The sequence below is a fragment of the Mytilus edulis genome, chromosome 5 (genome assembly GCF_963676685.1).
Source record: "Mytilus edulis chromosome 5, xbMytEdul2.2, whole genome shotgun sequence".
Classification (NCBI taxonomy): domain Eukaryota; kingdom Metazoa; phylum Mollusca; class Bivalvia; order Mytilida; family Mytilidae; genus Mytilus; species Mytilus edulis.
Window position 1 is genome coordinate 2,118,427 of NC_092348.1, and position 26,930 is coordinate 2,145,356.

Genomic DNA, 26,930 nt, shown 5'->3' on the forward strand with positions numbered 1-26,930 from the left:
AGTACAAGTAACAAGTATGTTATCATTACAATGTGTAACTTATGTCCTAAACCTTCAATACCATCAGTACAAGTAACAAGTATGTTTATCATTACAATGTGTAACTTATGTCTAAACCTTCAGTATCATCAGTACAAGTAAAAAGTATGATATCATTACAATGTGTATCTTATTTCTAAACATTCAGTATCATCAGTACAAGTAACAAGTATGTTATCATTACAATGTGTAACTTATGTCCTAAACCTTCAGTACCATCGATCAGTACAAGTAACAAGTATGTTATCATTACAATGTGTAACTTATGTCTAAACCTTCAGTATCATCAATACAAGTAACAAGTATGTTATCATTACAATGTGTAACTTATGTCTAAACCTTCAGTATCATCAGTACAAGTAACAAGTATGTTATCATTACAATGTGTAACTTATGTCTAAACCTTAAGTACCATCAGTACAAGTAACAAGTATGTTATCATTACAATGTGTAACTTATGTCTTAATCTTCAGTATCATCAGTACAAGTAACAAGTATATTTGGCACAACTTTTTTGGAATTTTGGGTCCTTAATGCTCTTCAACTTTGTATTTGTTTGGCTTTTTAACTATTTTGATCTGAGCGTCACTGATGAGTCTTATGTAGACGAAACGCGCGTCTGGCGTATAAAATTATAATCCTGGTACTTTTGAAAACTATTTACACCACTGGGTCGATGCCACTAATGGTGGACGTTTCGTCCCCGAGGGTATCACCAGCCCAGTAGTCAGCACTTCGGTGTTGACATGAATATCAATTATATGGTCATTTTTATAAATTTTCTGTTTAAAAAACTTTGTATTTTTCAAAAAACTAAGGATTTTCTTACCCCAGGAGTAGATTACCTTAGCCGTATTTGGCACAACTTTTTGGAATTTTGGGTCCTCAATGCTCTTCAACTTTGTATTTGTTTGGCTTTTTAACTATTTTGATCTGAGCGTCACTGATGAGTCTTATGTAGACGAAACGCGCGTCTGGCGTATAAAATTATAATCCTGGTACTTTTGATAACTATTATCATTACAATGTGTAACTTATGTCCTCACCCTTCAGTATCATCAGTACAAGTAACAAGTATGTTATCATTACAATGTGTAATTTATGTCTAAACCTTCAGTATCATCAGTACAAGTAACAAGTATGTTATCATTACAATGTGTAACTTATGTCCTCAACCTTCAGTATCATCAGTACAAGTAACAAGTATGTTATCATTACAATGTGTAATTTATGTCTAAACCTTCAGTATCATCAGTACAAGTAACAAGTATGTTATCATTACAATGTGTAACTTATGTCCTCAACCTTCAGTATCATCAGTACAAGTAACAAGTATGTTATCATTACAATGTGTAATTTATGTCCTCAACCTTCAGTATCATCAGTACAAGTAACAAGTATGTTATCATTACAATGTGTAACTTATGTCTTAACCTTCAGTATCATCAGTACAAGTAACAAGTATGTTATCATTACAATGTGTAACTTATGTCCTCAACCTTCAGTATCATCAGTACAAGTAACAAGTATGTTACAATTACAATGTGTAATTTATGTCCTCAACCTTCAGTATCATCAGTACAAGTAACAAGTATGTTATCATTACAATGTGTAACTTATGTCTTAACCTTCAGTATCATCAGTACAAGTAACAAGTATGTTATCATTACAATGTGTAACTTATGTCCTCAACCTTCAGTATCATCAGTACAAGTAACAAGTATGTTATCATTACAATGTGTAATTTATGTCTAAACCTTCAGTATCATCAGTACAAGTAACAAGTATGTTATCATTACAATGTGTAACTTATGTCCTCAACCTTCAGTACCATCAGTACAAGTAACAAGTATGTTATCATTACAATGTGTAACTTATGTCCTAAACCTTCAATACCATCAGTACAAGTAACAAGTATGTTTATCATTACAATGTGTAACTTATGTCTAAACCTTCAGTATCATCAGTACAAGTAAAAAGTATGATATCATTACAATGTGTATCTTATTTCTAAACATTCAGTATCATCAGTACAAGTAACAAGTATGTTATCATTACAATGTGTAACTTATGTCCTAAACCTTCAGTACCATCGATCAGTACAAGTAACAAGTATGTTATCATTACAATGTGTAACTTATGTCTAAACCTTCAGTATCATCAATACAAGTAACAAGTATGTTATCATTACAATGTGTAACTTATGTCTAAACCTTCAGTATCATCAGTACAAGTAACAAGTATGTTATCATTACAATGTGTAACTTATGTCTAAACCTTTAGTACCATCAGTACAAGTAACAAGTATGTTATCATTACAATGTGTAACTTATGTCTTAATCTTCAGTATCATCAGTACAAGTAACAAGTATATTTGGCACAACTTTTTTGGAATTTTGGGTCCTCAATGCTCTTCAACTTTGTATTTGTTTGGCTTTTTAACTATTTTGATCTGAGCGTCACTGATGAGTCTTATGTAGACGAAACGCGCGTCTGGCGTATAAAATTATAATCCTGGTACTTTTGAAAACTATTTACACCACTGGGTCGATGCCACTAATGGTGGACGTTTCGTCCCCGAGGGTATCACCAGCCCAGTAGTCAGCACTTCGGTGTTGACATGAATATCAATTATATGGTCATTTTTATAAATTTTCTGTTTAAAAAACTTTGTATTTTTCAAAAAACTAAGGATTTTCTTACCCCAGGAGTAGATTACCTTAGCCGTATTTGGCACAACTTTTTGGAATTTTGGGTCCTCAATGCTCTTCAACTTTGTATTTGTTTGGCTTTTTAACTATTTTGATCTGAGCGTCACTGATGAGTCTTATGTAGACGAAACGCGCGTCTGGCGTATAAATTTATAATCCTGGTACTTTTGATAACTATTATCATTACAATGTGTAACTTATGTCCTCACCCTTCAGTATCATCAGTACAAGTAACAAGTATGTTATCATTACAATGTGTAATTTATGTCTAAACCTTCAGTATCATCAGTACAAGTAACAAGTATGTTATCATTACAATGTGTAACTTATGTCCTCAACCTTCAGTATCATCAGTACAAGTAACAAGTATGTTATCATTACAATGTGTAATTTATGTCTAAACCTTCAGTATCATCAGTACAAGTAACAAGTATGTTATCATTACAATGTGTAACTTATGTCCTCAACCTTCAGTATCATCAGTACAAGTAACAAGTATGTTATCATTACAATGTGTAATTTATGTCTAAACCTTCAGTATCATCAGTACAAGTAACAAGTATGTTATCATTACAATGTGTAACTTATGTCCTCAACCTTCAGTATCATCAGTACAAGTAACAAGTATGTTATCATTACAATGTGTAATTTATGTCCTCAACCTTCAGTATCATCAGTACAAGTAACAAGTATGTTATCATTACAATGTGTAACTTATGTCTTAACCTTCAGTATCATCAGTACAAGTAACAAGTATGTTATCATTACAATGTGTAACTTATGTCCTCAACCTTCAGTATCATCAGTACAAGTAACAAGTATGTTATCATTACAATGTGTAAGTTATGTCTAAACCTTCAGTATCATCAGTACAAGTAACAAGTATGTTATCATTACAATGTGTAACTTATGTCCTCAACCTTCAGTACCATCAGTACAAGTAACAAGTATGTTATCATTACAATGTGTAACTTATGTCCTAAACCTTCAATACCATCAGTACAAGTAACAAGTATGTTTATCATTACAATGTGTAACTTATGTCTAAACCTTCAGTATCATCAGTACAAGTAAAAAGTATGATATCATTACAATGTGTATCTTATCTCTAAACATTCAGTATCATCAGTACAAGTAACAAGTATGTTATCATTACAATGTGTAACTTATGTCCTAAACCTTCAGTACCATCGATCAGTACAAGTAACAAGTATGTTATCATTACAATGTGTAACTTATGTCTAAACCTTCAGTATCATCAATACAAGTAACAAGTATGTTATCATTACAATGTGTAACTTATGTCTAAACCTTCAGTATCATCAGTACAAGTAACAAGTATGTTATCATTACAATGTGTAACTTATGTCTAAACCTTCAGTATCATCAGTACAAGTAACAAGTATGTTATCATTATAATGTGTAACTTATGTCTAAACCTTCAGTATCATCAGTACAAGTAACAAGTATGTTATCATTACAATGTGTATCTTATGTCCTCAACCTTTAGTACCATCAGTACAAGTAACAAGTATGTTATCATTACAATGTGTAACTTATGTCCTCAACCTTCAGTACCATCAGTACAAGTAACAAGTATGTTATCATTACAATGTGTAACTTATGTCCTCAACCTTCAGTACCATCAGTACAAGTAACAAGTATGTTATCATTACAATGTGTGGCTTATGTCCTAAACCTTCAGTACCATCAGTACAAGTAACAAGTATGTTATCATTACAATGTGTAACTTATGTCCTCAACCTTCAGTACCATCAGTACAAGTAACAAGTATGTTATCATTACAATGTGTATCTTATGTCCCAAACCTTCAGTATCATCAATACAAGTAACAAGTATGTTATCATTACAATGTGTAACTTATGTCCTCAACCTTTAGTACCATCAGTACAAGTAACAAGTATGTTTATCATTACAATGTGTAACTTATGTCTAAACCTTCAGTATCATCAGTACAAGTAAAAAGTATGTTATCATTACAATGTGTATCTTATTTCTAAACATTCAGTATCATCAGTACAAGTAACAAGTATGTTATAATTACAATGTGTAACTTATGTCCTAAACCTTCAGTACCATCGATCAGTACAAGTAACAAGTATGTTATCATTACAATGTGTAACTTATGTCTAAACCTTCAGTATCATCAGTACAAGTAACAATTATGCTATCATTACAATGTGTAACTTATGTCTAAACCTTCAGTATCATCAGTACAAGTAACAAGTAGGGTATCATTACAATGTGTAACTTATGTCTAAACCTTCAGTATAATCAGTACAAGTAACAAGTATGTTATCATTACAATGTGTAACTTATGTCCTCAACCTTCAGTACCATCAATCAGTACAAGTAACAAGTATGTTATCATTACAATGTGTAACTTATGTCTAAACCTTCAGTATCATCAGTACAAGTAACAAGTAGGGTATCATTACAATGTGTAACTTATGTCTAAACCTTCAGTATCATCAGTACAAGTAACAAGTAGGGTATCATTACAATGTGTAACTTATGTCCTAAACCTTCAGTATCATCAGTACAAGTAACAAGTAGGGTATCATTACAATGTGTAACTTATGTCTAAACCTTCAGTATCATCAGTACAAGTAACAAGTATGTTATCATTACAATGTGTAACTTATGTCCTCAACCTTCAGTACCATCAGTACAAGTAACAAGTATGTTATCATTACAATGTGTAACATATGTCCTAAACCTTCCGTATCATCAGTACAAGTAACAAGTATGTTATCATTACAATGTGTAACTTATGTTTTAAACCTTCAGTATCATCAGTACAAGTAACAAGTATGTTATCATTACAATGTGTAATTTATGTCTAAACCTTCAGTATCATCAGTACAAGTAACAAGTATGCTATCATTACAATGTGTAACTTATGTCTAAACCTTCAGTATCATCAGTACAAGTAACGAGTATGGTATCATTACAATGTGTAACTTACGTCCTCAACCTTCAGTACCATCAATACAAGTAACAAGTATGTTATCATTACAATGTGTATCTTATGTCCTAAACCTTCAGTATCATCAATACAAGTAGCAAGTATGTTATCATTACAATGTGTAACTTATGTCCTCAACCTTTAGTACCATCAGTACAAGTAACAAGTATGTTATCATTACAATGTGTAACTTATGTCTTAATCTTCAGTATCATCAGTACAAGTAACAAATATGTTATCATTACAATGTGTAACTTATGTCCTCAACCTTCAGTATAATCAGTACAAGTAACAAGTATGTTATCATTACAATGTGTAATTTATGTCAAAACCTTCAGTATCATCAGTACAAGTAACAAGTATGTTATCATTACAATGTGTAACTTATGTCCTCAATATTCAGTACCATCAGTACAAGTAACAAGTATGTTATCATTACAATGTGTAACTTATGTCCTAAACCTTCAATACCATCAGTACAAGTAACAAGTATGTTTATCATTACAATGTGTAACTTATGTCTAAACCTTCAGTATCATCAGTACAAGTAAAAAGTATGTTATCATTACAATGGTATCTTATTTCTAAACATTCAGTATCATCAGTACAAGTAACAAGTATGTTATCATTACAATGTGTAACTTATGTCCTAAACCTTCAGTATCATCAGTACAAGTAACAAGTATGTTATCATTACAATGTGTAACTTATGTCCTAAACCTTCAGTATCATCAGTACAAGTAACAAGTATGTTATCATTACAATGTGTAACTTATGTCCTAAACCTTCAGTACCATCGATCAGTACAAGTAACAAGTATGTTATCATTACAATGTGTAACTTATGTCCTAAACCTTCAGTATCATCAGTACAAGTAACAAGTAGGGTATCATTACAATGTGTTACTTTTTTCTAAACCTTCAGTATCATCAGTACAAGTAACAAGTATGGTATCATTACAATGTGTAACTTATGTCCTCAACCTTCAGTACCATCAGTACAAGTAACAAGTATGTTATCATTACAATGTGTATCTTATGTCCTAAACCTTCAGTATCATCAATACAAGTAACAAGTATGTTATCATTACAATGTGTAACTTATGTCCTCAACCTTTAGTACCATCAGTACAAGTAACAAGTATGTTATCATTACAATGTGTAACTTATGTCTTAACCTTCAGTATCATCAGTACAAGTAACAATTATGTTATCATTGCAATGTGTAACTTATGTCCTCAAAATTCAGTATCATCAGTACAAGTAACAAGTATGTTATCATTACAATGTGTAATTTATGTCTAAACCTTCAGTATCATCAGTACAAGTAACAAGTATGTTATCATTACAATGTGTAACGTATGTCCTCAACCTTCAGTACCATCAGTACAAGTAACAAGTATGTTATCATTACAATGTGTAACTTATGTCCTAAACCTTCAGTACCATCAGTACAAATAACAAGTATGTTATCATTACAATGTGTAATTTATGTTTTAACGATTTTGGTCTAGACTTTGCTCGTTAACCAAGGAATTGTAATCGTGTGAAAGCAGTGAATTTGGAAGTTAATGTTTTCAATTAAGGTAGCGTTGTACAAAGTTGAGGTTGCAGCAACGTGAAACTTACTTTAAATTCATTGTTAAAGTTAAACGACACTTTAAGCAGTGTTGGTCAATTCGAGAGCGTTGCTTTAGGAGCAGAAAGCCATTGTACCTAGAGAGAACCACTATCCTTCGGCAGTCAATTTGTAACTAGGTTTACATGCTATATGATGTCAAATTAAGATATTTACCAAGATCATATCAAAATGAACACATAATTTATTTTGAAATATATAAAGTATGAATGACAGAACTAATTTACAAAAGGATTTAAAAAGTCTTTTTCAAGGTTTTGTTTATCTGTCCGCAAACTACAGCACTGTAATGAAGGTGTTATAGCCGAGGATCTATCTGCCTTTTGAACCAAATTTGAAGAAAAAGTAACAGTGAAACAACTGAATACTCAAGTTTAGTCATGTTTAGTCACACATTATGTACTGATGCAAAGATAGTTGGTAACTTATGATATAAAACATTCTATAACATTTTATATCATTTGTTTTAAGGGCCAACACCAATAGGTATGCACTATTCCTGAAATTTATTTTTGGCACCATCACCAAAAAGTTATGTACTATTGATGATATTTATTTTAGGCACCATCACCAAATGGTTATCTACTATTGGTGATATTTATTTTAAGCACCATCACCAAATGGTTATGTACTATTGATGATATTTATTTTAAGGACCATCACCAAATGGTTATCTACTATTGATGATATTCATTTTAAGCACCATCACCAAATATTGATGTACTATTGATGATATCTATTTTAAGCACCATCACCAAATGGTTATGTACTATTGATGATATCTATTTTAAACACCATCATCAAATGGTTATGTACTATTGATGATATTTTTTTAAGCACCATCACCAAATGGTTATGTACTATTGATGATATTTATTTTAAGGACCATCACCAAATGGTTATCTTCTATTGATGATATTTATTTTAAGCACCATCACCACTGTTTACGTTCTATTGATGATATTTGCACCATCACCAAAAGATTATGTACTATTGATGATATTTATTTTAAGCACCATCACCAAATATTGATGTACTATTGATGATATCTATTTTAAGCACCATCATCAAATGGTTATGTACTATTGATGATATTTTTTTTAAGCACCATCACCAAATGGTTATGTACTATTGAGGATAATTATTTTAAGCACCATCACTAAATGGTTATGTACTATTGATGATATTTATTTTAAGCACCATAACCAAATGGTTATGTACTATTGATGGTATTTATTTAAGCACCTTCACCAAAGGGTAATTTACTACTGATTTAAACACCATCACCAAATGGTTATGTACTATTGATGATATTTATTTTAAGCACCATCACCAAATGATTATGTACTATTGATGATATTTTTAAGCACTATCACCAAATGTCTATGTACTATACCTCATATTTGCTTTAAGCGCAATCACCAAATGGTTTTTTACTATTGATGATATCTGTTTCAAGCACCATCATCAAATGGTTATCTACTAGTGATGATATTTATTTTTAGCACCATCACCAAAAGTTTATGTACTATTGGTGACATTTTTTAAGCACCATCACCAAATGATTATGTGCTATTAATTATATTATATAAGCACCATCACCAAGTAGTTATGGACTATTGATGGTATTCATTTTAAGCACCATCACCAAATGAGTATGTACTATTGATGATATTTATTTTAAGCACCATCACCAAATGGTTATGTACTATTGATGATATTTATTTTAAGCGCCATCACCAATTGGTTATGTACTATTGATGATATTTATTTTAAGCATCATCACCAATTGGTTATGTCCTATTGATGATATTTATTTAAAGCACCATCACCAAATGTTTATCTACTATTGATGACATTTATTTGAAGCACCATCACCAAATGGTAATGTACTATTGATGATATTTATTTTAAACCCTATCACCAAATGGTTATTTACTATTGATGATATTTATTTTAAGCTCCATCACCAAATGGTTATGTACTATTGATGATGTTTTTTCTAAGCACCATCACCAAATGGTTATGTACTATTGGTGATATTTATTTTAAGCACCATCACCAAATGGTCATTTACTATTGATGAAATTTATTTTAAGCACCATCACCAAATGGTTATGCACTATTGGTGATATTTATTTTAAGCACCATCACCAAATAAACTCATCATAGATACCAGGACTGGTTATATACTATTGATGATATGTATTTTAAACACCATCACCAAATGGTTATGTACTATTGATGATATTTATTTTAAGCACCATCACCAAATGGTTATGTACTATTGATGATTTTTATTTTTAGCACCATCACCAAATGGTTATGTACTATTGATGATATTTATTTTAAGCACCATCACCAAATGGTTATGTACTATTGATGATATTTATTTTAAGCACCATCACCAAATGGTTATGTACTATTGATGATATCTATTTTAAGCACCATCACCAAATGGTTATGTACTATTGATGAAGGGAGTGACTGGAGTAGGAACATATCCCCCTGGTGTTACTGATTTGTTTGGATTATGGAACTCAACTAAGACAATAAATGAATTCAACCTAGAAGCCCGGGCACTGACACCAAACTTCCCAGGACACTATAAACCAATATTGTCAAACAACTGGACATTTCTTTGTTTGGATAAGGTAAAAAAACAGTCCGATATAGAACGTACATTTATGATTTTACGGGCTCTAACCATTTTTGGCTTTCTTAGCATATCTTGGTATAACTATCTTTAACTACTTTTGATAATTTTGTCGTCATACAAGGTTGATCTCTATGTCCAAATTTAGCATATTGAAGGGAAAAAATACAAAAGTAACATACTGCTCTTAAAACGAGGAATTGTAGTTATAATTCTTTTTTTTGAGTTCACTACGATCATCAAAGATTGTACTGTTGTCTGTTTATATCCTTCACCGTAAGAGCATCTAAATCACTTAAGTGCATGAATAGACATACAAGGCAAACTAAATAATGTATTTCTACACTTTTTCCATTAACGAAAAACTAGGATGTCAATTTGGCAAGAATATAACATTTTTTTGAATGGTTTCACAATTTAATGTTGAATAATACAAAAAATGTTATTTATGCTGTTAACATTTTTTACCAATGCACAATCCTTTATAGACAATTTTACAGTAAAACGTTAACAATACATAACAAATTCAGCCAATTTATATATGTATACTATAATGATATGCATCACTGCTTTCAAAAATTGACCAGTAAATGTATTCTATCAAACAAGGGGTACAATCAAAATACACACACCGGAAGTTACAGTCGAACTCGCCGCTTGAAAGGTTAGTAGTTGCATTTTCTTGTTTATATCAATCAAATTTTGATTAATAAGTTGGCACACCGAATGTCGGATAGTATGTAGTTTTAAAATGCACAATTGTTTTTGCTAGAAAGCGTGCAGTTATTGCAAACACTTCGACACAGTTCCAAATTTTCGACGGATAACTGTGTCGAAGTGTTAGCATTAACTGCACGCTTTCAAGCAAGGATAATTGTGTATTTCAAAACTAGATAGTATCCGAATTTGGTGCACTACCTTATTTATTTTATTTTTTTATATATAAACAAGTAAATACGACTACTTACCTTTCAAGCGGTCTGCTCGACTGTTACTTCCGGTGTTTGTATATCCATCAAGTGATTTTGATTGTACCCCTTATCAAATAAAAATGACAAATTGCTGACGTGACAGTATTTTATTGATGATCATTTTTATAAGACTGAGCTGGACTTTTAGAAATGTGATAACCAATGGAACATCGAAGTGTCCTCTTAATGAGCTTACAAACTCTGTCTGACCGACAAAATGTCCAACAAAAAATCATTTTTCAAGACAGAACTATTATGATTTTTTGGTTGAATATATAGTTGAAGAGTTAAAATTTCTCTTTCGGTCAAACAAACGCTAAAACAGTTTAGAACAGACTGAGCTTACCCTTTCTTATTTGAATAAAATGATAGAAAATCAAGTAAAAAAAAAATGAATCGAAACATATTACAGGTGAGGGTATCCATATACAAAAATGGTGTAGAGAAAGCTTTCATGTTGTTCAATGCTACAGGAGCAGATAAGATGAGTTGGTTTACACCTAGCAGAATCATAGATTCGTCATGGGTGGATTTACAATCTTCAACTAAACAGTACTTCGCAATGTCTCAGTAAGTATCAATACATTTGATATGGTTTCAATTTCTCAGATACTAAAGTATTTGTAAGCATAATGTTACACCTGTATATAATGCATGATGCATTTTGGTTTTATATCCTGATACTTAGTGTCTGTGCATATATAAAACTGTGTTTTAAACTTATATAGCTCAGACCTTTATAAAATCCTTGCTGGAAAAGAGCTGAATGAAGCAAGCTTGAGCATAATGTTTGTTATTACTGGCTCCCTTTATACATACAGCACTTATAGATGTATTTTTGTTTTAATTATACTTTGGGTAGAATCAGTGCCCATGGGCATATAACATTTCATGAAAACTTTAGTTTCTATATATTTTTGACCTTACAGTATTCCTTAAGACAGCCATAGCTTCTGATTTGTTGTATCTGACCTTTTCCCATTCTAAAAGTAAATAATGCAATGTCTTGTACTCTTCATATTTGTTTCACTATAAATCAATTTTCTAACTGTTCTACATGTAAATATAGGTCGTTTGATTCATCACTTTTTTATATAAATTGTCTGAAATGTACATTCCACAACAAGGTTGCAATAAATACCACATTAGAACCTATGAGAGATCTTTATTTCTAAAGCATTTAAAGTAAGATTTAAAGCATAATCCCCAGTACAATAAAAGAAAAATAATTTCCGTTTATTTTATTTTGCAAATGTTTGAATTATCAATGAAAACAATAACCATTTCAGAGATCCAGATTTCCTCAGAGAATTCTATGCTAGTCAGAATGCTGATAAATCCAAATGTTATTCAACTGGATGGATGTTTATATCGACAGCAAACAGATGCTTTTTTGAAACAAACAAGAAACCAGCTTTCTATTATGCTCCAGGGCAGTCCTCAGCTAATTGGGTATATAGTGAGTCTTTATCAATTATATAACCAATACAATCGGCAAATACTATATATTATGTCTGTTTTGTTCACGCATCGTTGTAAATATAATGGAATTTGATACGACTGTCATACATGTGAAAGATTTAGCGCTATAAAACCAGGTACAATCCACCTTTTTCTACAATTGAAAATCCCTGTACCAAGTCAGAAATAAGACAAATGTGGTCCATTCGTTTGATAAGTATTATCATTCGATTTTGCCATTTGAATAGGAACTGTCTGTTTTGAATTATCCTCTGAGTTTAGTACTTTTGTGATAACACTTTTTAGTTAGCACTGAATCTTTTTAGTGCATACTTTCTTACAAACTCCAGCTATCTTACGTATAAAATTGAGAATGGAAATGGGCAACATGTCAAAGAGATAACAACCCGACCATGCATGGAACAGCAGATGGTTATCAACAGGTCTTTAACTCAGCGAGAAACTCCGGCACCCGGAGGCGTTCTTCAGCTAGCCCCTTAACAAATATATATACTAATTCAGTGATAATAAAGCCATAATAAACTCCAAATTGTACACAAGAAACTAGAATTAAAAATAATACAAGACTAACAAAGGTCAGAGGCTCCTGACTTGGGACAGGCGCAAAAATGCGGCGGAGTTGAACATGTTTATGAGATCCCAACCCTATCCCTATACCTCTAGCCAATGTAGAAAAGTAAACGCACAACAATACGCACAGTAAAATTCAGTTCAAGAGAAGTTCGAGTCCAATGTCAAAAGATAAAACCAAAGAAAATAAACAGAATGACAATAATATTTAAGTAACAACAGACTACTAGCAGTTAACTGACAGGCCAGCTCAATACTTCAATTAAACTGATAGAAAGATATGTCTTCATCATATGAAAATCAGGCACAATCCCTCCCGCTAGGGGTTAAGTATCATACCATCATAACATATATGAGAGGAACATAACCCGTGTCATGCCAACAACTGGTTTTAAAATAAATGTGTTTAGTTCTGATGTAAAGACCCTATAATTGAATCAATATTGACGCTAAAATATGAAATCTGTAATGACCTGACAACAGTATCGTAACTATATCCCTTCTAAATAAGTCTTTGCATTTATGTCTATATTTTCCCCTATTTGTACTGCATTTTGATCATACATCTATATTAGCTGCTTTTTGAAACAATGAACACTTTGTAGTCATGATATATATAAGATTGAGATTTTTTACAGACAATCAAGGTGTTGGTGATGTTTTCACTATCCAGGGACATAGTACAAGTAAGTATCCAAGGTAAAACAACTTGTGTGTTGTCGTCGTCGTCCCACTTACCAACTAAGATGAGCGACAAATGCAAATTTTGTCTAATACATTGAAAACTATAATAATAAATAGAGAACATCTTGCTTCAACAAAAATCAGAATGTTGAGCTCTAACAGTTGTCTGGTAACGTCAAAACTGTAAGAAGATTTGTTACATTTTAGTTTATTTTGATTTTAAAAATATCATGCAAAATATACAGTTTTTCCCCTCTGATAATTGTGTAGGCATGTCGGCCATCTTTGTTGACAGGTGGGGTCATTAGACTCTTTTAAAAACAATATACTCTAATGATAATTTGCGCCAATTTTATCCTGATGAATCATAGGAGAATAATTTTGTAAAGAATAACGTCGATGGGCTAGCTTGACCGACAAAGAATGACTAGTGTGTAGGTCTTGACTTCTGATCATTTTGATTATATCAGGGTTTTTTATATTATTTATTGATGTTATAATGAGTATCATAACTAAAGCCTTTAAGGTTTTATCTATCTATTATAATCTTTATCATACTCTATCATATAACGCAAGACGCAAAAAAATATGATACGAATTACATTTAAGGACAATAAGTTCAAAAAGAAATCGTCGGACAATTTTATCCAAGTTTGCATGATTATCCAGCATGTCTTGGTTATCATTTTTGCTTATTTAAGTTACATCTAGCTATTATGAATTTCTAGGTGTATCAATATCTTACGCAAAGAGAAGGGAACACACATACTGAATACATATAATGACAACTTTTCTCTGATGTAAATGTTTATAAGCTTAGGGTCATAACGTGTCAGAAACATGAAGACAGATAAAATTTTAGCATTTGCAACAAAACATCACGGCAAAACACACATGCACAGGGTGCATTGACAGGAAGCAGGGCGTGAGATATTGGACAGAGGGTAACAGTCGAGAAAACTGTCTGATAAGTATATATGACGAAAATAGGCGTTTGGACTTCCTAATTGGGTCCACATCCTGTCGATTGCGATCCGTTTTTGCCAAAAACGTTCCGGAACAGTCTAGTTATTAATACGAAACTCGTCAATGATACCCACGTCAGAAGCCCGACAATAACAGAATACAATACGACTGAGACCAGACAAAGCCGTTTGCAATGCGATATAGCGGACTGTGATAGGATTACGTTCCGATAGTACCAGTTCATCCGGAGTATGCCGACAGTTTTCGAACAAATAATTTCCGTTAGCGTCGGTTCACTGTCCAGTCACTTTCCGATCTCTGTCGGATTACATTCGGTAGAATTGGGACGCAGTCGTGACAGATTCGGTCGAATTATACCAAGCGAAATATACAAATGGATTATAAGCGGATTAAGAATGGGAAGATCGGGATAAATTCGCTTGAAAACGGTTGAATATCGACGCTCTCTTAACATTATCTGATTTTTGTTGTGATTACATTATTTGTTTTACAAATTTTAGTTAAAGTTTGAATTTCCATCCACGATTCACAGGGTCTTGATCAGACTTTGAAAAAGGAGTAGGTCCGGTAGGGCCGATTTTTGCCTCAATTTACAAGTTCATCTAACGAAATATTTAAGACACTTTTTGAACACGTAAGAGTCTATTTCAATTGATTTAATTAGTTTCTGTGAAAGAATTAAACTGAGTACGTCAATAAGAACGCTCCGATTTAAGCTTCCATATGAAAAATCTATCAAATATGCAAAAAAAAATCATTTTTTACATGGTTTTTGTCAAAATGAAAGTATCCGCATCCGTGTTCATCCTCAACCTTCATATGTATGATGTATTATCATCAAATGCAACTTATATTTCAATATTATGAATGAACACGAATGCGGCCAAACTAAAATGCTAAAATTGTGAAGATTTCAGTAATTTAGCATGACTTAATGATGCTAGTAACCGATATATGTTCATTATATTATCAAAAACACCCCATTTCTATGTAACAGAGTCATTCCAATAAATAGCTCAACAATTACATTTTCACAATTTTTTAAAACTGCTATATTTTGGGGCCAAAAAGGGGTCTAACTCAACCTCCTCTTTTTAATCGGAAATGGTCCTGTCAAGGACGGCAGTAAAAATCGTGAATGTTTGGCCCAAGCTTAACACTCGTATTGGTATGAACGATTTGTGGATTCCTTTTAAGACTATTTTGGCAGTTTTTAATCTCGATTTGTTTTTTAATAATTTCTATCATTTGATTTTTCAACTCTGAATACCACTATTCCCAATGTAAAATTGAAAAAGCGTCTCAATAAAAATAATTGAAAATGCTTTTTAAATATAAAATTTGGAAATTATCACCGTCTCCTTCCTTGAAAGCAATATACCATCTGCATTAAAACTTATTTTAGAATACAAGAGCTTGCACCTCACACTCAGACCTTTTGAAACGTCACCAGTGTCTGACGTTATTCATTTGTCTTTATGACTATTACTTTTACTGATTATTGATATGAATTTGACGTGGCTTTGTACTTATACATCCTTTCTATATCTCATCGTGTTATTGTTTTATGGTACAATTGCTGTATTCTTGTCTTTTATCTTTGGCAATATGCCTTGTCGTGTTTCTTAGTAAAAAGTAACTTAGCTCTGTACTAATATATCCTATCATGGTATTATTGTTCTATGGTACAATTATTTTACCGTGTCCTTGATTTTTGCTGTTGTTACATATGGATCAGAACTTAGACATCCCGTCATTATGTTTTGTATCCTTGACTTCCTAGTTGGTACTGTACTTTGACTTAATGCCTTTTATTGCTTCTTTGTTACATGTTTGTTCGATATTAAAGAGAGTAAGATTATAACACAATGTTTTTGTGATTTTACTTTTCTTCTTTACATTATATAGACTGCTGTACTCAGTACATGCAGTATGTTCTTTACATTTTTGTGTATGTTTTGTTCACACATCGTTGCCAATATAATGGAATCGTAAACGACTGTCATAAAAGTGAGAGGTTTAACTTGTTATAAAACCAGGTTTAATCCACAATTATATACATAAGAAATTGCCTGTATCAAGTCAGTAATATCCATTCTTTTTATTTGTTTGAGCTGTTGATTTTGGCATTTGAAAAGGGAATTTCCGTTTTGCATTTTCCTTGGAGTAAAGTGTTTTTGTGATTTTACCGTTTATATAAGCTATAAAACAACTCTTATACTGCACACATTTTGCAGTTGATTTATTGTTATGGGTTTTCAAATGCTACGGTTTGAGATGTGCAAGCGGTCAATATGTGGTTGTGACAGAAAATAGAGATGATTGTTCTCAGAAAACTAATGTTTTTCGCACTTCATGAATTGGATTAAAATTAGATAATGGTTTCTAGACTACTGGCTTCTTTACATTCTTTGCAAAAAAATACTTTGTGTATGACGAAAAACATCCAATAATATGCAGTCCAGGAAGCATATATGTCGGCTGAGTGTTATAACTTTTAATCGCTTTATATGTATTCGGAAGGTTGTAAATCACCATGAAGATTCGTATAGCATAATTTAAATCAAGACATCCAGGAGGGAATAAGGTTTTTTATATAACTAAAGAGACATCTGATTATATCATCTTATTGGATAGGTCCTGGATGTTTGTACAAAGGTTCACGTTTTTACCAAGGAGACAACTGGGAAGATGGCTGTGATTTCAACTGTACCTGTGATGATGAACAAAATGGACATTATTCATGTAATGCTCTGTAAGTTGATAAATATCCGCCACACAAAATTAACTTGGGAATGAAAATTTTAGACTGAAGGTTGAATCCAAACAGTAAAATAACAAAAATTCCGTAACACAAATATCTATTTTTACATTTGAGTTTGCCTGTACCAAGTCAGGAATATGACAGTTCTTGTCCATTCGTTTTCGATGTGTTTTGCCATTTGATTTTGCCATGTGATTATGGACTTTCCGATTTTATTTTCCTCTGAGTTCAGTTTTTTTGTGGTTTTACTTTTTTTTCAAAATGAAAAGTCCTTCATAAAATTGAAAAATCAAGTACACAAACATATCAAACGAATGAAAAAAAACTGTCACGTTCCTGACTTGGTAAGGCATTTCATTATGTAGAAAATGGTGGATTAAACCTGTTGTTATAAATATCGAGAGCCCTCGCATGTATGGCAGTCATATTCAATTCCAAGGACAAATTGTTAATGGAACCATTGAGGCAATCGAAACTAAACTAAGTACACATATTATCAGGTCATAACTCAAAAGAAGCGTTGAGCTCTAAACAGGTCAGAATCTCTAGTAAGATTTTAATAGGCAGAGTTGTTACCCTTCTTTTTTGCAAGTTATAGACAAGTTATAGACATATAACCAATTAGCTGTGTCAGTGATTAATAACGGTTTTAAATTCATATAAATTTGGGAGGATGACAAAAAATTGTTAGTCCAACTTCTGATTACTTAGTCCAGGCCTCACGGTCATAAAACTTTTGAGCAAGATTTTTGTACTCAGACTCGAAAATTAACCAATCAAATTGCTTGATTTTCATGTTTCTAGCATGATTTTTGTGCTCAGAGCACTGAGAAAATTGTTATGCCTTCAAGGCCAGGCCACCGTTTCACAAAGCCTTCTTAACTTACGATCATCGTATCAGTTTACGATCCATTTACGTGTTGTTCTACGTTCCCGTTACGTGTGTTTCACAAAGGCATCGTAAAGAACTACTAAGTTGATCGCAAGTTACGTCCTGTGTATCATCGTTAGTGTACCGTTAACCGAGAACAGTGCTTTCTTTCACGTCCGCACTTTTATCGAGTATGGCATGCCAAATAAACATTTTAAATAATTATCACGGATGGCGAATTAGGAAGATGTTTAGCTACTTTTCAATAATCAAGATATGACACTTGTTATAGATATAAATGTAATACATAATTTAGTACGATTAAAGAAGTATGCAAGTATTCCTGAAAAATATTCTGCCTAACGAGTTTAATAACATATTGCACAGGGAGGGAAGCTTTAACATACTTTCTTTCATTGAAATGAAATTACTATGACGGCTGAGAGGACATGGTATATGAGGACATGGTATATATTGTCCATTATATATATATTAACAACACTTTGAACGAATACTCTTTTTGAATACAAAAACAGCTAACGAGGGTGTGTGTGTGTGTGTGTGGGGGGGATGGGTCTTTATTTCTTTCTTCTGTATTTTTTTTTTTTGCCATTCTGATCTATTCAGTAAGAAATATGATTATTCTAATTTTTGAATTGTGTACATGTGTCCTTTTTGAATTTGTCATTGCACTACACAAGTGACCCCATTTATCAATTTTTATTAATATCTGATTGAAACCAAAAAAGGAAAAATATAGATATAAATATAAAATTGTATTTGTCATAATTAAGATACATGGGATAACAAGCAGTAGATAAGATGAAATTTGTTATATAAGATTTTATCTAGTTTGCGAACCGGTAGTTTGCGATGGGGAGGTAATAGTACTGAAAATTCGAAGCTGAACATTCATTTTATAACATATACAGCAGCATTAGTTATCCGACATAAGAGGACATTTAACATTGATACGTAGTAAAACAAAAACTTGTTTACCCCCCCCCCCCCTTAAAAAAAACCCAAACCTAAACAATGTCATCCCTCCTCGAGCATTCGTCTCCCAGACCTTAGCAATAAATTGTTGTTATAGTTTGGAATGAATTATGGGTCTTACAAATATGAAACTGAAGACTTAGGAATCATTCCGACGAAAGCGACGTTTTGATTCTGAAATCACCTTTAATCATGTTATTTGTCCATAAATGTTGATATGATAAAGAAACTAAGGTTTTAACTCCATCAGGCAAAGTTGACCTTCGACTGATTTGGCTATTTATTAGGTCCTTTTTGGTCAGATAGCTCTTCAATTGTTTCTATAAAAAAAGTAGATGTGGTATGATTGCCAATGAGACAGCTCTCCACAAGAGACCAAAATGACACAGAAATTAACAACTATAGGTCACCGTACGGCCTTCAACAATGAGCAAAGCCCATACCGCATAGTCAGCTATAAAAGGCCCCAAAATGACAATGTAAAACAATGTAAACGAGAAACTAACGGCCTTATTTATATAGATAAAATAAACGAAAAACAAATATGTAACACATAAACCAACGACAACCACTGAATTACAGGCTCCTGACTTGGGACAGGCACATACATACATAATGTTGCGGGGTTAAACATGTAAGCGGGATCCCAACCCTCCCCTAACCTGGGACAGTGGTATAACAATACATTATAAGAACGAACTATAAAAATCAGTTGAAAAAGGCTTGACTCATCAGATGGACAAAAATACAAGTGGATGTGGTCGGGTACTTGTTCATCCCTACAACAAAAAGACACTAGGAACAGATCTGAGAGTACTTGCAGTTAATTAACAGCCACTAACAACTAATAAAAAAATCATGCATCTAAGACTTCTGTTCTTTTTGCATCCTTGGTTCCAAATATTCGGCTCTAAGCGTAATTGATAAATAGAGAATCGCTCTTTGATTGTATGAAATTCATAACTACTTGTTTTATAGTTTTTCTGTTATTGCAGAGCTTTTTGTTGTCAGATGTTATTTTGGCCTGAACTCTATCACGAATTGTTTTATCAGTGTTGCTATGATTTCTGTCACAATGTAGGAGAAGAATGTAAGGTTAACTGTGTCTGCTATAGTGGACGAAATGGTAAGTTCAAGATTGATAAAGTCGTGCAAGATCGTGATTTTGGAGGAAAATACCGATGCTTGAAATTGAACATAATGTGCATGGTTAAAAATCAATGAACCAGTTCTTATAAGGACCAGGTCAACATTTCATTCAAAATGATATACTTATATCAATGATTAATTTGGTATGCAGAAAACGAAGAGTTTAGTTAATATTTTAATCAACTTTGCTTTATATTCTCTCATATATCGGGTTATTTCAAATAAATACAGTCCGACCGTATGCGTATTTTGAAAAAGTACGCATACGGTCCGGACCAGACGCGTACGGTCCAAATACTCATAACCATAGACACCTACCTATATTGTTGAAAACTATACTATATGTTGCCCTCTAGATGTCCTTAGTTTGTCTTTGTCATTTGATTGCTGTCTTAATAACGTATAACCTACATCTCAAACAGTTTTGTATAACTAAAACGGTTTCTGTGTATGGAATAATTGTCTTTCTTCCCCTCAATATATAACATACTTAAAGGAAGATGGACCGAGGAGAGATGTACACAGACACTTGTTTCTATCAATGGAAAGTCGACCTTCCCATGAATAGAAACAGGTACCTGTGGCGATGTCCCTAAATTAAAAAAAAATAAGTAAACAGAAAAAAAAAGCTTCGCTTTTTTTAATTTTCTTCCAAATTTTGTACTACAAAGTCAAATTAATCTGCAGCTTACCCCCTCCCCCCCACCCGCAGTTTTGATATAAATGATCCACATTAAATTTTATTTCTTTCGATATTCTAATTAAACATTTCTTTTTTGGCAGAAATTACCAAAAAATAATTATTACCTGGTTTGACTGTGAAATTAACACTGATTTTAGATTAACATTGTACACAAACCATTATAAAGTTTTATGTCCCCTCTTTTGATTTTGAGTAAGAACAAAGACATTTTACCCATGTCATTAGTTAAACTATTATAACTGTGTATATTGTGTTGGTGTCTAATTTTTATCAAATAATGATATATATTGTATTGATATGTTCATTGTGTTCTCTTTAAATGGGAATAAAACATCCTTCTTTAAACGTTTTATCGATTACCACTGTGCCTGCAGTGATATAATTATAAATAGATATCAGAACGCGGACGTGATAGAAAGCCTATTTATTAGATTGTTAAGACGGACGCCGGTAGGAAATAAGATGAGTGAAAAGTGATTAAAACCTTAGATTTGCATTATGTAAGTTGCTTGCATATTCAAATAAACAAACGAAGAGAGACTGTAGGTTAATTTCTATAGATTCTTCTTCGTCTTCTAACATTTGCGGAATCTTGATCAAGAATAAAGAACGCTGCAGCCATGTTAGATGGATTAATCTATTTTCGCAGAAAAGCTACGATGGAGATACGATTGGGTATAGCTGTATTAAGTTACGCCAGGTTTTACGCATTATTTACGATCATCTTAACTTACGACGGCTTTGTGAAACGGCTGTAAACCCTACGATTTATTTACGATGGACTTACGATGACACGTAGACTTACGAAGGCTTTGTGAAACGGTACCCAGGTGTTTTTCTTACTATAGCGATACTCAAGACATATATTTTTTGTACTTCTAGTTATGTTTGGCTTATGAAGCATGAGAGGAAACCGAAGACATTAAACACTGATATAATGAGTATAAATTATTGAGAAAGAATGCAAATTATGCACATGTGAAAGGATTATTGATGGATTGCCTACGTCAATTTCAAACTTTCTTCTTTTGCGTTTTGTCGTACACCGCTCTATAATACGATTTTCGAGATACTCTGTGAGTTGTAAATACTCTATTAATAGAGTAACACAATATTTTTAAACAGTTGTTATTAAATATTAAAAAGTTAATGCGAAAGGCATCGAATAATACACTTCCTAAAAGTTTCTTATACAAAAAAAATGATATATATATCATAAAGATCTAGTTTTAGGAGTTTTACATCAATTGTATTAACTTTTATGACAATAGAGATGACCCAGCAATGGACCATTCTGTTTCACTTCGATTCTAGGCATAGCTTACCTTTAAAGTGAAACTAACATAGACAGAATAGTTCACATTAAAAGGTTTGTTTAACGTTGATTCTATGTATAGCTGACCTTATATAGTGAAACTTACAAAGACAGAATACTTCACATTGAACTGTGTGTTTAACTTTGATTCTATGTTAAGGCTACCTTCATAGTGAAACCAACATAGACATAATAGTTCACATTAAAAGAGTGTTAAACTTTGATTCTATGCACAACTGACCTTATATAGTGAAACTTACAAAGACAGAATACTTCACATTGAACTGTGTGTTTAACTTTGATTCTATGTAAAGCCTACCTTCATAGTGAAATCAATTAGACATAATAGTTCACATTAAAAGGTTTGTGCAACTTTGATTCTATGCACAACTGACCTAATATAGTTAAACTTACATAATACTTACATAATGTACCCATATTTTTACTATCTTATTGTTTATTTAACGCTTCAATGTAAATATAACGGAATTTGATAATACTGTCATTAAAGTGAGAGGGTAAGCGCTATAGAACCAGGTTTAATCCACCATTTTTTACATTTAAAAAATGCCTGTACCATGTCAGGAATATGACAGTTCTTGTCCATTCGTTTTTGATGTGTTTTGTTAATTGATTTCGCCATGTGATTATGGACTTTCCGTATTGATTTTCCTCTAAGTTCAGTATTTTTGTGATTTTACTTTTTACAATGACAGAATAGTTCATATTGAACGGTTTATTTAACTTTGATTCTATGTATAGCTAACCTTAATAGTGAAGCTTAGAAAGACAGAATAGTTCACATTGACGGGTTTGTTAAACTTTGATTCTATGTATAGCTGACCTTCATAGTGAAACTTACAAAGACAGAATAGTTAACATTGAACGGTTTGTTCAACTTTGATTCTATGTATAGCTAACCTTTATAGTGAAGCTTAGAAAAACAGAATAGTTCACATTGACCGGTTTGTTAAACTTTGATTCTATGTATAGTTAAGTCTGCCAATTGATATTTTATCGTATGTTTTTCTTTGTTGTGATGTTATGCTATTGTTTCAGAAAAAGGGAGAAGGTTTGGATCCATTAAAACGTTTAATCCCGCTGCAAATGTTTGCACCTGTCCTAAGTCAGGAATCTGATGTACAGTAGTTGTCGTTTGTTTATGTAATATATACGTGTTTCTCGTTTCTCGTTTTGTTTATATAGATTAGACCGTTGGTTTTCCCGTTTGAATGGTTTTACACTAGTAATTTTAGGGCCCTTTATAGCTTGTTGTTCTGTGTGAGCTAAGGCTCCGTGTTGAAGGCCGTACTTTAACCTATAATGGTTTACTTTTTAAATTGTTATTTGTATGGAGAGTTGTCTCATTGGCACTCACATCACATCTTCCTATATCTACTGACCTTTATAGCGAAACTTAGAAAGACATAATAGTTCACATTAAACTATTTGTTAAACTTTGATTCTATATATAGCTGACCTCTATAGTGAAACTTACAAAGACAGAAGAATTCACATTGAACCGTTTGTTTAACTTTGATTCTATGTATAGCTTACATTTATTTATAGGTTAGACAATACTTGCTCATGTTTTATGAAGATTAAAGCCCAAGGCGAAGCCGAGTGCTTTAATCTTCATAAAACATGAACAAGTATTGTCTGACCAATTTAGAACATATTCACACTTTCGAGTGACCTTACAAATCTATTCTTTCCTATTGTAATGTTCAAACCTAATTAAATAAGAGTTCACTTTTTATAATGAACTAAATATAAAACATAGGTAATGATCATTTCAATTGATGAAATGAAATAGCACTGACATAGTTTGTGAAGGATACATTGTTTTTCTTCTGCTTCAGGTTAAATTTAATACTTAAATATCTTTAGATATTTAAAAAGCAACACAATGTTATATAAATCCCCTTTTTGAATCATTTTTTTTATAAATATAAAACTCTATATGAATATTTGAATTTAGACAATTCAATATTAAATGCTGAATTTTTTTTTGATATATTTAATTTTATTGTGTTTCTCAGAAAACAATAATTTGCTTTATATATCAGCAGTCTGGCATTGTTTTTTTGAAAGAAAAAGAAAATAATTCCATCAAATGTAAGTTATATAAATTAAATAAATATCATTTTATATATCCTTTTCATTTTTTTTTGTATTATAATATGTGTATCATTTGAAAATGCATGAAATTTCGAAAAAAATCAAAATGTTTTTATTTTAATCTTTGCTCTTTCATCTAATCAGTAGGCTATTTTCCCAAGCAAAATGCCTAAGGGAATTGAACACTTCATTAGTGCAGCTATAGAGAGTTCATTTTCATAATTAACTGACAATGAAAAGTCATTCATGTATAGCATTTCATAGTGCATGGAAAACCATGTACTATGAAAATAAGAGGGCAAAAATCTTACTTTTCATTGAACGAGAAGGGGTGAGTATGTTCTAAAGTGAAACTAACAAAGACATAACAGTGCACATTGAACTGTTTGTTAAACTTTGATTCTTTGTATAGCTTATATTTATAGTGAAACTAACAAAGACAGAGTAGTTCACATTGACCTGTTTGTTTAACTTTGATTCTTTGTATAGCTTATATTTATAGTGAAACTTACATAGACATAATAGTGCTCATTGAACTGTTTGTTAAACTTTGATTCTTTGTATAGCTTACATTTATAGTGAAACTAACAAAGACAGAGTAGTTCACATTGACCTGTTTGTTTAACTTTGATTCTGTGTATAGCTTACCTTTATAGTGAAACTTACAAAGACATAATAGTGCTCATTGAACTGTTTGTTAAACTTTGATTCTTTGTATAGCTTACCTTTATAGTGAAACTTACATAGACAGAGTAGTTCACATTGAACTGTTTGTTTAACTTTGATTCTTTGTATAGCTTACCTTTATAGTGAAACTTACAAAGACAGAATAGTGCACATTGAACGGTTTGTTCAACTTTGATTATATGTATAACGAACCTTTATAGTGAAACCTTCATAGACAGAATAGTTCACATTGAACGGTTTGTTCAACTTTGATTCTATGTATAGCTAACCTTTATAGCGAAACTTAGAAAGGCAGAATAGTTCACATTGAACCGTTTGTTTAACTTTGATTCTTTGTATAGCTTACATTTATAGTGAAACTAACAAATACATAATAGTGCTCATTGAACTGTTTGTTAAACTTTGATTCTTTAAAATTGAGAATGGAAATGGGGAATGTGTCAAAGAGACAACAACCCGACCAAATAAAAAACAACAGCAGAGGGTCACCAACAGGTCTTCAATGTAGCGAGAAATTCCCGCACCCGGAGGCGCCCCCCAGCTGGCCCCCAAACAAACATACACTAGTCCAGCGACAATGAACGTCATACCAATTTCCAAACCGTACACAAGAAACTAAAATCAAAATAACACAAGACCAACAAAGGCCAGAGGCTCCCGACCCGGGACAGGCGCAAAAATGCGCCGGGCTAAACATGCCCGCGAGACCCCAACCCTCCCCCCATACCCCCAACCAATGTAGTAAAGTAAACGCACAACAACACGCACACCAAAACTCAGCCCAAGAGAAATCCGAGTCCGATGCCAGAAGACGCAACCAAAGAAAACAAACAAAACGACAACAATACATAAACAACAACAGACCACCGGCAGTCAACCGACATGCCAGCTCCAGACTTCAATCAAACTGACCGAAAGATCATGATTTCATCACATGAACACCAGGCACAATCCTTCCCGTTAGGGGTTTAGTATCATACCATCATAACATATATGAGAAGAACATAACCCGTGTCATGCCAACAACTGTTTTTAGAATAAATGTGTTTAGTTCCGATGCAAAGACCTTATCAGTGACTCAATATTAACGCCAAAATATGCAATCTTTAATGACTTGACAACAGTATCGTAATTATATCCTTTCTTAATAAGTCTATTCAAAGGTTTTGTAAGTTTCTGAGGTGAATACTGACACCTTTGTGCTTTATAAAGAATATTACCATAAAAAATTGGATGTGAAATACCTGAACGTATTAGAAGTCTGCATGTTGAGCTATATTTACGAATGATGTCTTTATACCGATGATAAAATTTAGTAAATGTTTTGACTACATTGTAGTTTGTGATATCGAAAACCCTGGTGTAATAATTTTTCAGTAATACATAAATTTCTCTCGTTAAAATCGAAAACATTGTTACATACACGAGCGAATCGTACAAGTTGAGATATATAAACACCGTAAGATGGTGACAAGGGAACGTCACCATCTGAAAACGGATAATTAACGATAGGAAATGAAAAATCATCCCTTTTATCATAAATTTTAGTATTCAGCTTTTCATTAGTGATATAGATATCAAGATCGAGAAAAGGGCA

At 32.4% G+C, this 26,930-nt stretch overlaps 1 protein-coding gene across 1 annotated transcript in view; it reads left to right on the plus strand.

Annotated features, from left to right (window-relative positions):
• LOC139522645 (uncharacterized) overlaps window positions 1-24,173 on the plus strand; it is a 62,231-nt gene extending 38,058 nt beyond the window's left edge. Inside the window, exons 11-16 of the mRNA XM_071316112.1 lie at window positions 9,823-10,031; window positions 11,417-11,574; window positions 12,294-12,463; window positions 13,695-13,742; window positions 17,365-17,482; window positions 24,095-24,173. Of these exons, the coding sequence (XP_071172213.1) occupies window positions 9,823-10,031; window positions 11,417-11,574; window positions 12,294-12,463; window positions 13,695-13,742; window positions 17,365-17,482; window positions 24,095-24,173 (782 nt within the window). The remainder of the gene's footprint in view (window positions 1-9,822; window positions 10,032-11,416; window positions 11,575-12,293; window positions 12,464-13,694; window positions 13,743-17,364; window positions 17,483-24,094) is intronic.
• The last annotated feature ends 2,757 nt before the right edge of the window (window positions 24,174-26,930 follow it).